This window comes from Panthera tigris, chromosome F2 (assembly GCF_018350195.1).
Source record: "Panthera tigris isolate Pti1 chromosome F2, P.tigris_Pti1_mat1.1, whole genome shotgun sequence".
NCBI lineage: Eukaryota > Metazoa > Chordata > Mammalia > Carnivora > Felidae > Panthera > Panthera tigris.
Genome location: NC_056676.1, coordinates 24,523,753 through 24,538,513, shown reverse-complemented (window position 1 = coordinate 24,538,513; position 14,761 = coordinate 24,523,753). Strand labels below are relative to the sequence as shown.

The following is a 14,761-nucleotide window of genomic DNA, read 5'->3' as shown; positions in this document are numbered from 1 at the left end:
GAAAATTCCTACAAAATGTGCCCAGTGTCGATTGGAAGCCAAGACACTTAAAAGGCTCTACATCTATGAGAACAGGAATGTGGCGTTCCAAATGTGCTGGAGAAATGCCTTCCTGTCAGCAGTCTTTCTCAGTTCACCACTGGCTGGCAACGGGTCTCAGGAGGCTTTCTAGTAGTCATAAAAGCAGTCATTGAAAAGATTTAGGTTAGACACATCAAATTTCTCATGTTTATAACAAGAAAATTGAGTTATCCTTCCCAAGTGAGAGGAAATGCACCATCTGGGACAATATATGGTTTCATTTAAAAAAAAAAAAAAAAGACAATGGATAGACATAAGTGTTTGGTCAACTATTGAATAAAGAAAAAATAAGGAGTTTAACATTATCTCCATTCTCTTCCCATGAAGCCCAAATGAACAAAATCAGCATTTTTCATCATTCCTGAGTCATAAATTATTGTGGGCAAATAGTTTATTGGCTGTTTCAAGGATGGATTAATCTATTCTCCATTCATTCATTGCAGTTATGCTTTCTGATACTTTACTACCTGCTGTGACTTGGTAACTAGTATTTTTCTCTTTTCCAGAAAAGTCTAGGAAGCCTTATTCTCTTAGCTCTGCGGATATTTACAGACACCAAACAAATGAAATGGCCCATATTATCAACATAGTGAAATTATATTACACTTTTTCAGCTTTAAGTTGTTCAGTACATATCCATCATTGTCTTTTCACTGTCCCTCACCTGCCTTGCCATCACTGTATACTGTCTATGAAGACTGCTATCTCAGGCACCGTGCTTCAGTTAGCTGTTCATACCTGTCGCTCTGCAGGTGCAGGTGTCTGACTTCTCCTCACCTGGCCTAAAGGGATGGCACTCCTAACCCAGTGGTTGCCTATTCCCCAATCAACTTCACTGGCAGTCTAAACTCCATCAACTGCTAGGGCCATCTTTCTAAAATGCACCTCTGACCCTGCTCCGAGACCTCTATAGTCTCTCTAATTACTTTTGTATGAAGAAATGATCAGTCTTTTCTCAAACTCCTCAAAAGTATGGCTAACACATTATACTCTTTTGTTCCTGATGATTTTGTTCATGTGTTACTTTACCTACTATAACAGCCAAGCCTGCCCCTTCCTGAGCATCTATCTCAAATGTTCCTCCCTCAAGGAGCCTTTTCATGATTTTGCCAACAGGGATTATCACTTCTTTCTTTGATTTCTCCATGGTATTTTTCTGTACCTCATTTATTACATCAATCTTATGCAGTAGCGTATTACACTGAATTATATACTTAGTGTTTTCTTTCCTGTGTTGTTTTTTTTTATGGTTTTGTTTATATTTTAAAGACAAAGATTCTGTTATCAGTGGATCTTATCCTCTCATGGAGGGACCTTATCATTTTTAAAATCAATTTGTTCAATTGACTTGAATTCAAGGAATATCTTACAAATTTTACTCTATGTGTGAGTCTTGCAATTTCATTCTTTTAGGGATAATTCTTATTCTAAGAAACTAGTGTGGTTTGTGGTTTAGAGTCATGGTTTAAGCTGCCCTTAGAAGAATGAAAAACAGCTGGTGTCCAAGGAGCTCTGGAAATTTGTCAATAAACTAATTGTGGAACAGAGGCCAAGAGTAAAGAAGTTTGACTTGCATATCTTAAGCCCTATCAATATTTTTTTTAAAAAAAGATACTATGTTTAGAAAATAAAATTTTTCAATATGTGTTTTTTTTACTAAAATCTGGCCAAATATCCAAAGAAAATATTATACAACTATAACATGAATGTCAACACTCAGAGTTCAAATTGCTTCTACTTTGTCAAGGGTACACTGATATAACCAAGTACTTAAAAGATGATAAAATCATTTAATTTTAAGGGGCTTTTTTAAAATTTAGAAAAACCTTTTATTTAAACTTCAGGTGCATGTGATAAAATATCATATGTGATGAGAATACTTTCATTAAAATATGTAATACCAAAATTGATGCTACTTATAAACATGTAACAATTCATAGACATTTCAACTAAAGTCATCAAATAAATGTTGATCACTGCTATACTCAAGAATTTGCTTAAAACATGGAGATATGAAGGTGAATAAACATGGCCTGAAAGCTTAAAACTAGAAAGTTTGCAAGATCTATACAAATAAGCGTAGACTGAGTTCAATGTTGATGACAGCAGAATAACAGACATGAATGGTTATTTAAAGAAGTTGAAAGAAGGAGAAATCAAATATAGTTGTGAGGGATATATATATATATATATATATATATATATATATATATATATGACACAGCATTCTAAGACTTGAAGGGCAGAGCTGTAAATCATGGAATAACCTAAGGAGGAGACACAGGGAGAGAGGCAGCATGGGAAAAAGGTTCAGAGAGAAAAGTTGTGGGTAAAAGGGACCCAAATCAGGCCACACAGTTAAAGAAAGCCCTGGGCTGGGGCACCTGTGTGGCTTAGTTGGGTAAGTGTCTGACTCTGGATTTTGACTCAGGTCATGATCTCACGGTTGGTGAGTCTGAGCCCTGGGTTGGGCTCCCCACTGGCAGTGTGGAACCTGCTTGGGATTCTCTCTCTCTCTCTCTCTCTCTCTCTCTCTCTCTCTCTCTCTCCCCTCACAGTCCCTCCCCATCTTGCACATATGCGCACTCTCTCTCCCAAAGTAAATAAAAAAGAAAAGAAAAAGACCTGAGCTGAATACCCTCTTCTATGAGGCTCCCATGGCTGCTATCACTCACTGATGAGGATAATCTGAAGACACAGTTGGTGGTCCTAGTGAGCTAAGAATCCTAAATTTTTGAGGTACCTAGTAGAGGTTAGGAACTAAGCTCACTTTCAGACTGCTCACAATCTAAATCAATGTTGAACATGTTAAAATGAAGGTAGTGGTGTTAAATTGAGATCTGTATTTTTCACCTGGCCCAGAGATTAGTCACTTAACAGTTTCTGCTCCCAACTCCAAGCTGCCAATTACATTGTACTTCCCTCAATGTTTCTCTGAGTCTTCACAAGGGATCCACATGAATTATTTCAATGGTTCAATTTAATCAAACCATCCTTCTAACCCACAATTTCATTAAATTGAGCACATTTTTTTTTCTAACTGAACTAATCAATTTTGTCCTACCTCAGGGCCTTCTCCTTGGCTCTTCCTTCCACCTGGGAGGCTCTTCCCTCACCTATCAGTGTGCCTGACTCCTTCCAGCCCATCCCTGGCCACCCTATTCAATTTCACAACCTGCCTACAACCTGCTTTATTTCTCTCCTCAACCTTATCACCTTTTAATGTACCATATAGTTTATTTATTTATCTTCTTTTTTCTCTGGTTTTCCACCCAGGGGAACCAGATGCATTTTATTCATGAATGTACCCCAGTGTTTACAATAGTGCCTGACATAGAATAAATGCTCAATAAATATTACCTGAATAAATACATGGGCAAATGAAGTGCATGCAGTATTTACATGACAATTTGAGACAGTCATTTTATTTTATAGGATTAACTGTGCTAATTACTGCTTCTCATTAACTTGACTAAGTGAAAGAGGATTTATAAAGCATCCATCTACTGATACAACCAGCACTGTATCTGGGTCTTACAAAATAAATCATATCATAGCTCCCATATTAGAGAAATTTTAATAGAAAAGAATATGCATATTATAGGATTTCAGGTGGTATTTTTAAAGGAGGAAAGATATTCTTACACCTCTAGGGGTTTCCCCCAATGGGACATAAAAACCTAACAAATGAAAAGAGGCTTCCTAACACAGGCATCAGCTTTGAAATTACACAGATTTAAATTCTAACTCTATTAATACCATTCACTATCAATACCACCTTGGCCTACTCATTAACTTTTCTAGGTCGAAGTGATTTTATTTGTAAAAATAAAGATCACAATCTTAACCTCATAGGGAGAATGTGAGCTATCAAATGAGATCATCTACAAAAACAATTAGCCAACTCGTTGGCATGTAGAAAAAAAAATAAACGCATTCGGAATGAATTAATTCTTGACCAGTGGGGGAAAATATAACCAGAAAAATATGGCTTTTTTCAACCATTTATACTGTGTTGTACCCCAATGTTACTCATGATGAGCCCTCTGCCTTCACTATCATTAAAATAGTGAATTATATTATATATTGGTTGGTTATTATCTATATTATTATTTTTTTATTCAAAAGTTTTTAATGTTTATTTGTTTTTGAGAGAGAAAGAGAGAGACAGAGCATGAGTAGAGGAGGGGGACAGAGAGGGAGACACAGAATCAGAGGCAGGCTCCAGGCTCTGAGCTGTCAGCACACAGCCCAACGTGGGGCTCGAACTCAAGAATCATGAGACCATGACCTGAGCCGAAGTTAGAAGCTTAACTGACTGAGCTACCCAGGTGCCCTGGTTATTATCTACATGATCATTCCCATTTTAAAAATAAGGAAATTGAGTCTCACACACATTGTGTAACTTGCAGGAGGTCACAAAGTAGGCAGCAGAGTTAGGGTTTAAACTCAGAGGATCTTGCCTCTAAAGCACTTCAGTGGCCTTGGCCCTACTTTGGTCTGCATAGCCATGTGATTGGCAGAGGAAATCTTTCCTAAACTCACAGTCTACATACTAAGCTTTTCTGATCTCACGTAGAATCTCATGCACATTGCTCTCACAATTTATGCTAAATAAAAAAACTTATTTGTTCTTTTTGCTACATCGGTGTATCACCTTCTAGAAAGTGCTAATGTTTATTGAAGTCTATTTCGCTCTAGGCTCTGGTCTAATTGCTCAACCCCTCAACTCATACCTTCCTGATAACAACCCAAAGTGGCAGATACTACATGTATCCTCATATTAAAGGTGATGAAAATGCAATAACAAATTCATGCATGTTATATTTCAGGACTGAGGTGTGAACCTAAGCATTTAGATTCCAAAGCCCATATTCTTAGTCATGAGACTATATTGCCATTCATACACCAGAACTGATTATATCCTCTTTTCCTCTTCCTTTAAAAAATCCTAAGAAACTGCATTTTCAGGGAGTCTAAATTGTACTTCTATGAACTATGACTCTCTTATATTTGGCAAGTCTTTATTTTTCCTGTAACTGACATCTACAATTAGTCAAACTTAAAAAGCTTGTTTAAATAAAAGGTGAATTTAGAGTCTGATAGAAATACTAAATTTTTGGGTGAGCACTTATAAAAGGTTTTTTGTGGTACCACCCCCACCCTCGACCCCAACTGAGAAATACCAGACTGGTGATCTTCATTGCCTTAAACAGTCTCCAAGCTGTGCTCTCAGAAGGTGCTGAACTTTAAACCATAACCTTGCATAATTCGAAACAAAAAATAAAGTAACTTTAAAGAGACATCTATCCTTTCAATACCAACTCAAGGGTTTTGTCTTGTTTTTTTACTTCCTAAGCAGGATGATTTAAACACAGCGTGCCTATTTTTAAAAGAGCAAAAAATGTGTCCATGGCAAGTTGGAACAGTGTGCAAGTGTGCTGGCTTCACTGTTATCTGAACAACAAGGCACTAAATCACAAAGAGGAAAAAGTCAGCATGTTCTCTGAAAATACACATAGATCTGTGTCAGAAAGAGCTTTGTCCAAGAAAGGGAAAAGACACCTACCCAGAGGACAAATCATGGACACAAAACCTGTAATTTAAAAAAGTTAGTTTCAAGAAATGTTTGAGCTTATAAATATGATTGTTAGATAAACAAAGCACAGAAAAATCCCATGTGAGTCTTCTTTAAAAAGTGTACCTTTCAAATGTGGTCAGTCAACATACCCCGCTCTTTATCTTTGTTTCTTATATAAGACCTGATTCATTAGTGGTTATGGGACTCACAAAAGAAAATGAGAACTGCCCCCCCCCCCACCTACCTCCTTTAATTCCATGATGGAACAAAACTTAAGCTTACTATGCACATAAGAACCTAAGTTAAAATGTGTACAGGGCTCCATATCCCTTTACACATAACCACTGTTTAGATTCTTCAACGAACAATCGAAATACAGCGTCCTCACCCAGAACTTAAAGGAAACAAACTCCTCTTACCATATATTCCATGTTCGCAGCTGGTGGGAACACTTTCCCCCGAACTTGATTATGGTAATCAAGAATGGCGATCATGTCATTCTGCGAAATGTAGCGCTTCCGCCTGGCTTTAGGGATATCCGCAGAATCTAGTTGTGCTTTTAGTGCTGCTTCAATATCAGTGAAATTATTGGTTGGCGGGGATGAGTCAGTGGAATTGAGTAAGACGACTGCACTTGCTTCACAGAGAAGGGAGAACAGGAGTGCGCTGCTGACTGCAGAGATTGCTATCATTTTGAGGGGTGGAGAAGAGGCCACCGAGTTTGCTTTAAAGCAGAAAGGTAGAGTTAGGGTCTATGAAAAGAAAAAAAAAAGGGGGGGGGGTCCAGTGGGTATGAATTTACGAAGCCATCACTTGGGAGCATTTATTTGATTTTCTCTGAAAAATTCAAACAAATGTTGAACTCAAGCCTAGGAAACAACCTATATAGTAGTCGTTATACATTTTACTTGGTGTTATGAGTCAGATACCTAAGAGAAACTGCCTATAGCTAGAGAAAAATAAACAGTGTGACTACAAACCCTACAATGAATGTGAACCGCTTGCCCCAAATGCCTGTACCACATAATGCATTACTGCACATATTCAGAGGGAACTCTTTAGGAATTGAGATTACTCTTGAGAGTGAGAAGGAAAAATGCATCACAGTTAACAACAGAGAATGTGCTGATAATGTGTCCCAGACATATATGGACACCAAGTGATAGAATACATACCAAAAAGTTATAATAAGCCAATCTCATTTCTAAAAAATAAAAATAAAAATGTGAGCTAGTATAAAATCAATGCATGCAAAATAAACTTGTCGAGCTAAAGAGCTTACCTCTGCACAATGCCAAAATGAATATATTGTTCTTCCAAAAATTTAAAGTTCTTTGCTAGGTTGTAGCATGAACTCTCGTAAGAGTGTGTCTTATTACAAACTCAGAGAGCAAAACTCTGCAAGGTTTGAATGCTGCTGGCTGCAGGAGCAGCTAACAGCTTTTATATGTCACAGTCTGCAACTTCCAGAAAGGGCAGTCTTTCTTAGGGTCTCTCCTAGCCAAAATCAAAGGGGAGGGGTTTGGGATAGAAAAAAACAGTGATTGGGTGGCAACCTTTTTATGTGGGTGGTGAGGAAATTGAGTCACACCCACAGCTGACAAAGTAGAAACCATAAAAGACAAACCCCTTTTTCTCTGGGCTTCTACCTTTTCTGTGAGTGGTTAATTTCCCTCATGTAATGCTTTCTAGTTCCTGGTTCCCATAAAAAAGGAGAGAAAAAAAAAATAAAAGAAGACTGAGTTCTTGAAAACAGAGACGGCTGAGTAACAAGCAGTACATTTTTTTTTTAAAGACAGTAAATGACATGGGAGCTGAAAAGAGCAAGCTGATATTAAATCAAGAGATCAGCTCACATCATTAATCTGGGTGGCCACAAATATGATTCAAGAGGAATGCCAGGCAGATCAGTAGTAGCCAAACTATAGCATATGATATTAGGATAATAGATGCTCAAGTGGTTGTACTTTCTGTCTCCATGGGGCTTTATTCTTCCAGTGTATGTATTTATTCTCTCCCTTTGTTTTGTTTCACCCTCTCTCCCCTTTTTCTTTCCCCAAAGAGTGAGGCAGCAAATTGCCTGCCTTTTACCTGCCTTGTATATAATGCAAATAGAGAAGCTCCTAACAAAATGACAGCAGCCAAGATCACATCTGTTTCAGGTTTAAAAACATATAGTTGAAATCTAAGCAGAGTGGGGTTCAGCCTCTCAGGAAGCATACTGGAGGGCATAGCACAGAAGCAATGAAGAATTTAACAGCAGCAACTGGCTGACAACAGTTAGAAGTTCCTTCTCAGAAAGATGGCATTGGAGCAAAAGCCGTGTCCAGCAAGACAAGTGCCAAGAATGTGAATATTAGGGCAATCTGCAATGGAAGGACCCTCAAAAATGCCATGTGTCATGGTATCACTAGTAAAATGTGGACGATTCATAGTCAGTGGCAACAGGAATCCTGGAAAATGCACACTATTCAGTTTAGGAACTTACTTAACCTGCACTGACTTGTCCAGTTTGCCAATGTGATTGTCTTCTGCATATTTCGGCAGGAAGAGTACTATGTGAATTTACAGTCATCAGAAATGATGGTCATGTGGTTAGAAACACACCGGACTGGGAGCCAAGTTTCCTGGGCTATATTCCCAGTTGGGTCTTCAGCAGTATGTGTGGCCTGATGCATATTGTTTAACTCTTCATTGGTGCAGCCAAAAATAGGAGGAAAAAGGTACATATCCTATGGCGAGATTGACGTCATCAAATTCCTGAAGAGAACAGTAAGGCATTTGAAGCCAGAAGTTTCTCTGAATTTCAAAGTACAGTGATGAGATGCAGTCTTAAATGTTAACATGTATCAAAGTTCAAGTTTCACTATATTTTAGCAAGTATTAAGCTCCTACCTAAAGTGAAGTCATTTTAGGAGAGCTTAAGGTGCAATACTGAAAGCTGTAAACAGAAATTAATTAACACTGTAGAATTGAAAAGGCAAGAATATATAAGCACAGGAGGTAAGCAGGAATAATAACAAAAATTAGAGTAGCTTGAGACAATGCATGTGGCTGCTCACAGTTACAGATTTCCAACAAATGGAGCTGTCCAGCTAGTGTCTTACCCCTTCAGAAGGTACTCATGCCTGGCACCTTGAATGAATCTCAAAGACACAGTGTTAAGGATTCCTGAACTAAATAGGAAGTTGGGCAACATACTCTCTGGGGCCATCCATTCAAAGATCCTAGGACTTTTGAGACTTTAGTGCTAGCACTGATTAACCTATACCTTTCAATATATCTCATATAGCTGTCCAGCATATATAGGACTAAAGGACTCTATTGCCCAAGGAGCAGATGAGCCTTTCTTCAGGATGGCTGAGCTGTTGCTTAGAATCTCATAAAAATCAACCATTGCCTTCAAGGTTACCTCTCTGTCATGTACACAAAAAGGTACTAATCTCTTGAAGTTTGACTTGACAGGCTTCCATGGACATCAAAATGCATTCCTTAAGAAATGTGTCTGAACCATAAATGGGTTTTCTCTAAGAGGAAGTACGGGGATAGAGGAGGAGAAAGAGAGAGAAGGAATTTCTGAGTTGGACCTAAGTGGGAGATGACCTCTTAGAGTCCAATTACATGAGGACAGAGCTGATAGTTGCTCAATCCTGAGACCCTGAGGCATGTCGATGATTTCAGATGTCTTTCAACACACATGGATTATATTGTGGAATTTCAGACTATTAAGGAAACCCACAAGGCTATGGAACCATAAAAGAAAAGACCTGTGGGAGGAGAATTAGAAATTCTGCTTCCAAGCAGACGTTATTGCCAGGAGTATTTGAAATGCTTTGGAAGTAATTTTAATTTTAAAATACTTGCAAAATTAAGAGGCATACATCCAAGTTGCCAATAAGAGAACTATTAATGAACAACTAACAATGAGGTGGTTCTTTATGAGATCTCGTCTTGAAAAAGACCACTAACGTGTTGAGAGACCTTTAGGAGAATCCTTGCCAACAGCAACAGAAATGGAATGTAGCTACATTCCTGAAAAACACAAAAACACACATATAATGTATACAATTAGTAGCAATTTTTGTCTGTCTTGAAACCTGTGAGAAAATAATTGTGACTTTTGAAGTGAAGTAAGATACAAATATCCCAGAATGGCACACCTGCTTAATCAAAGGCACTCCGTGTGTGTCAATGTGTGTCTTTGTGTCTGTGTGTCTGTACAAATGTATGCGTGGCTTTGGTCTAAATCCTTTCTAATCAAAATTTGTTCTATGGACTAGTAACATAGATATCGCAGGGAGCCTTAAGAAATACAGAATTTCAGACCCTCGTCTCCTGAATCAGATTGCATTTTATTAGGATTCTCTGATGATTCATATGCGTTTTAAAGGCTTGAGAAGTACTATCTAAATCACTTTTTTTTTCAGAGACCCAACTATATGCCTATTAAATAAGACATTGTAAAAATCCATTCATCTAGTAACATGGGGAGAATCAAAGACAATATAGGTGTACACAAGTATCTTCGAAATGGGGAACACAAGTCAACTTCTACTTTCTAAGGAAGAAAGGTCACTGGGAAAGGTACCTGCATATAGTATCTCCCAAAGAAATTACTTAGTAGTGGTCAGAGCCTTTTAAGATTGTTATATAAACCTTATTTGTAATTTAATTCATATTAATTTATCACAGATGATTGAAACAATGGAATGCAGCATACATGAAAGTGCTTTGTAAATTGTGACATGCTATATAAATAGAAAGTATAATTGTATTCTGTCACCCCCAGGACAGAAGTCCAAGTCATCCTTTGTGCCTCACTCTTTCTCACCTTGCTTCATACATACACTAACTTTGTAAAACATGTGCATATATTTTTAATTGAGCATCATTGACACACAGTGTTACATTTGTTTCAGGTGTACAACTTAGTGATTTGACAGATTTATACATTTTGCTACATTCACCACAAGTGTAGTTACCATCTGTCCCATTACATTATCACTCTTACAATATCACTATATTCCTTAGCTGTGACTTTTATTCCCGTGATTTATTCATTCCATAACTAGAAGCCTGTATCTCCCACTCTCCATCACCCTTGGCCACCATCAGTTGTAGATTTTATCTCTGGAATATCTCACCAATCCACTCCCTTTTAAATATCATTTTTATGACTACTTTTTTTCATTTCTCTACTGTTCAATTTTATTTCTTTAGTTAGTGGTTTTTATTTTAATACAGTTTAATTAACATTCAGTGTTATATTAGTTTCAGATGTACAATATAGTGTTTCAACACTTCCATACATCACCTGGTGATCATAATGACCGCAGGACTCCTTAGTCTCCACACCTGTTTAATCCACTCCCCTGCCCTCCTCACATCTGGTAATCACCAGTTTGTTCTCTATAGTTAAGAGTCTGTTTCTTGGTTTGTCTCTCCCTCTCTCTCTGTCTCTCTCTCTGTCTCTCTCTCTCCAAATCATTATTATGATTTCTTAAAGTTAATCCCATTATCTTTTCCTAGGATTTTCCAGTGTCTCTCCTCTCATTCAGTAGGCACGTTGTTTTTGGTTACCTTCTTAAAAAGCAAATAGAATAATGTCACTCATGTACATGTAACTCTCTGTTGGCTGCCCACAGGCCATAGAGTCAAGTTCAATTGCTTTCACCTGCCTTGCAAGGGCCTTGAGAATATAAATCAATTTACTTTGTAAACCTTACTTGCTGAAACCATTCCTTTCTATTTCTGTACCCCAGCTTTATACCCCAACTACAATTTACCACTTTCATTTTCCTGTTAGAATCAATAAGTTCACAAGCCCATGCGTATTCATTATTTAGGTAGGGTAACAGCCTTCTTGTCTTGGATAATGAAATTATTACAGGTAATTTTATGTTATTATAAAAAGAGTTTAGTAAACAGTAAGAAAACATTGCATAAATTGTGTATTAACTTCTCTTTAATAAATTTTTTTCTTGCTTAATGACAAATCTCAATAACATTCTGGAGTCATCAATATTTAAAGATGTCTAGGTGATCTTTGCAAACTTTTTTCACCAATTTAACCATTAATAATTACTAATCAATCTAAAGTGTATTTGGGGGCAACTGATTAAGGGTGGAGGCTTTGTAAGAATGATAGAATTTTGGTGTTTAATATGTATGTCCATTTATAATGTCATAGAGGATCATGAATTTATTGGATTCAGAAAATGTGCAGAATAAACCTGCAAAATATTCTCAAAATTTGAGCTCTCTAAATAATACTATATATAGATATAATAATACCAAAATACTACATTTCTAAAATAGTTGATAAATTCTATAAAATATATATAGTTATAATTTATTTGTTATATTACATGGTATTGTGAAGCCAGATTCAAGTATCCGTATTTTAATTCACCATTATCTCTTTTTTTAATCTTTCTTACAAAAAGTGATTAGGAACTAAATGTATCATAATGATATTTGTGTGATTATTCCAACTTCTGTGTGTTTGTTTTTCTTCAAGTAAAACAAACAAAACCACACCCAAAACAAACAAACAAAAAAAACCTTTTAGATTTTCTGCACTTTAAAAGCATAAAAATTAACAATATTAAGTGTGACCAAATTTGAACTTTCTCATTGGAAATAGTTCTGAAAACCAAAGCAGCCTTTTAAGTTCCTGACAAAACTTGATTTTAAAATAAACAAATAGGGATGCCTGGGTGGCCCAGTCGATTAAGCATCTAACTCTTGGTTTTGGCTCAGGTCATGATCTCACAGTTCGTGAGATTGAACTATGTGTTCGGCTCCACACTGAGCATGGAACCGCTTGGGATTCTCTCTCTCTCTCTCTCTCTCTCTCTCTCTCTCTCTCTCTCTCTCTCTTCCTCTGCCCCTCCCCTGCTTTCATGCTCTCTCTCTTTCTCAAAATAAATAAACATTAAAAAATAAAATAAATAATACAAAATAATAAAGAAGAATTGTTAAATGAATATTTAATATAAGAGCAGAGCAAAATTGTTTCTTATTCATCTAAGATCTTCAAAATTTACCATTCATCCAAAAAAGGAGAAGCCATTAAAGAATTTGCTACAAATAAACAAAAGAATAATTAAAGGTATTAGATATGTACTCCAAGAAATAGGTTCTGCATGAGAATTAAAAAAAGGAAATTCTCATCATATTGGTGAAGGGAAGTATCAGAACACAAGCTTTATATAATCTGGAGAGCAACCAGTCTAGATTGGAAAAGAACCACAAAAAGCCCCAATAGAGAGTGTTTCCAAGGAAAAATAACTGAAATTGATGGGCTTTATAATACTTTTTAAACATGCTGAGAGTATGTTTGTAAAACACTGTAGGAGGAAAAAGAAGTATAATTATAGAATACTACATGCTATACATAATCCTATGTACTATGGAATGCTGTTTATTTAAAAATAAATTAATTTATTAATAAAAATTAATTTGGTCAACAGTGCAGATTAAATATGTTCACTGAGCTAATAAACACATGACAAAAGAAGAGATTTAGATAAAAGAGAAACCACACTGGGATTGATTCTGTTACAGGAGCTTCTAACTGACAAGAGCCTCTTATCTTAATAACTCAATGACTGCACTCGTAGAACAACCCTGCTGTTTTAGAGGGTCCTTGTCCACCTTTTTTGTCCTACTGAATTTGAGGCTATGCTTTCATCTTTCTATATAATTCATGGAGTAAATGAGGCCCTGAATGAACATGTATGTAGCAGTTGCTACCGTGGATATTTCATGGTTCTGGATAAGGGGTGGGCTTTCACTCATCTCAGGGACTCTCTTAATGCTTTAAAACAAAGTGTATGGAACACCATGCTCTATGGTTTCTTTAAGGTCAGTAAAAGACAAAGGCGCTCTTTCAGTTTTCTGATCAATCCTTAAAACAGGCACATATTTTTCTCTACCTCCCTTAGACATCCTTCAGAAATCTTGGGTAATAATCTCAAGACCAATGTGTCTGGTGGATAAAGGAGAATCTCATAGCTTAACTAGACTTTATAAATTTATGGACTTTGACAGCCCTGAAGGAGGACAAGCATGAAGGAACTCTTCAAACAGCTAGCGTGTTTGTGTTGGTGTCTGCGAAATAGCCAGCTGGAGACCTGTGTTATTTTCCACTAAGAGGCTTGTAGATACATCAAACTTTAATGGGTATGAAAGATTGTATAGTTAAATTTGTAAACATCTGGCTCCAGGAGATATACAAAAATCACAGTCATGGTGAATAGATAAAAGATATAGTTACAGTGGTAAATTCTGGCATGAAATATAAGTTCTATCTGGTGAAACACGTGAAGAATCCAAAGTACTTTATAGGCAGATGGTTTGAGTTGGGGTATGTGTGTTGGTTATTTAGTGAAGGGAAAACGGACTCAGATGTTAGGATCATCCAGAAATTGTATGGTTATCCCACAGAGACAAAAAGCCCTCAAGTTCTATTCTAGTCAATAAAAAAAAACCTACATCTCCACCCCCTAATGTTTAGAAAGTTGATGCTAGAAACAAAGAACTGTACAATGACCCAAAGATAAGATATTTATTTTCCCTGTGCCAAGAATATATCAAAATAAAATCCAAGAGGTTCATGTTGTGGTCAAGTAGACTGAGAGATTTTAATGCACTTATTCATGGCATAATTTCAGACTTTTCCTATAGTGGGCATTCAAAAGATGTTTGTTAAATTTGATAAATAAACAAATGCAATATCAGCATGGCCTTTTCCTAATCCAAGACCTCAGCACACAGCCAGGAAAAACTTGGGCTTTCCAAAAGCCATCTGCACTCCAGCCAGAGTCATCAATTCTCTTTGGTCCTTTCACTCACTATGAAGAAGGTCTGGATAAACTTTGTGGGAAAGTCTCATTAGCTGCCCAGTAAAAATTTAGAAATGAACATATGGGGTGGTTATATTAGGCTGTGTGGAGTCATTAGTCAGATTATGTATGGCAAAGTACTTCATTTGTCATTCACACAGAACATGATTAGAAACGTGCAGTTGGGCAGCTCTAGTGAAGGGTGACAGGAAAAGAATTAAATATGTACCATTTGAGACATTTGATAGTA

The 14,761-nt window shown here is 36.8% G+C and overlaps 1 protein-coding gene across 2 annotated transcripts in view; it reads right to left on the bottom strand.

Moving 5' to 3' along the window:
- PI15 (peptidase inhibitor 15) overlaps window positions 1–7,034 on the bottom strand; it is a 29,330-nt gene extending 22,296 nt beyond the window's left edge. The window contains exons 1-2 of one of the 2 annotated variants that reach the window (XM_042973487.1): window positions 6,945–7,034; window positions 6,082–6,386 (exon numbers count right to left, since the gene is read on the bottom strand). In XM_042973487.1, the coding sequence (XP_042829421.1) occupies window positions 6,082–6,354 (273 nt within the window). In that variant the 5' untranslated portion in view covers window positions 6,355–6,386; window positions 6,945–7,034. Of the gene's footprint in view, window positions 1–6,081; window positions 6,415–6,944 lie in introns of both variants that reach the window. The other variant, XM_015536752.2, reaches the window with a different exon arrangement.
- Between the last annotated feature and the right edge of the window lie 7,727 nt (window positions 7,035–14,761).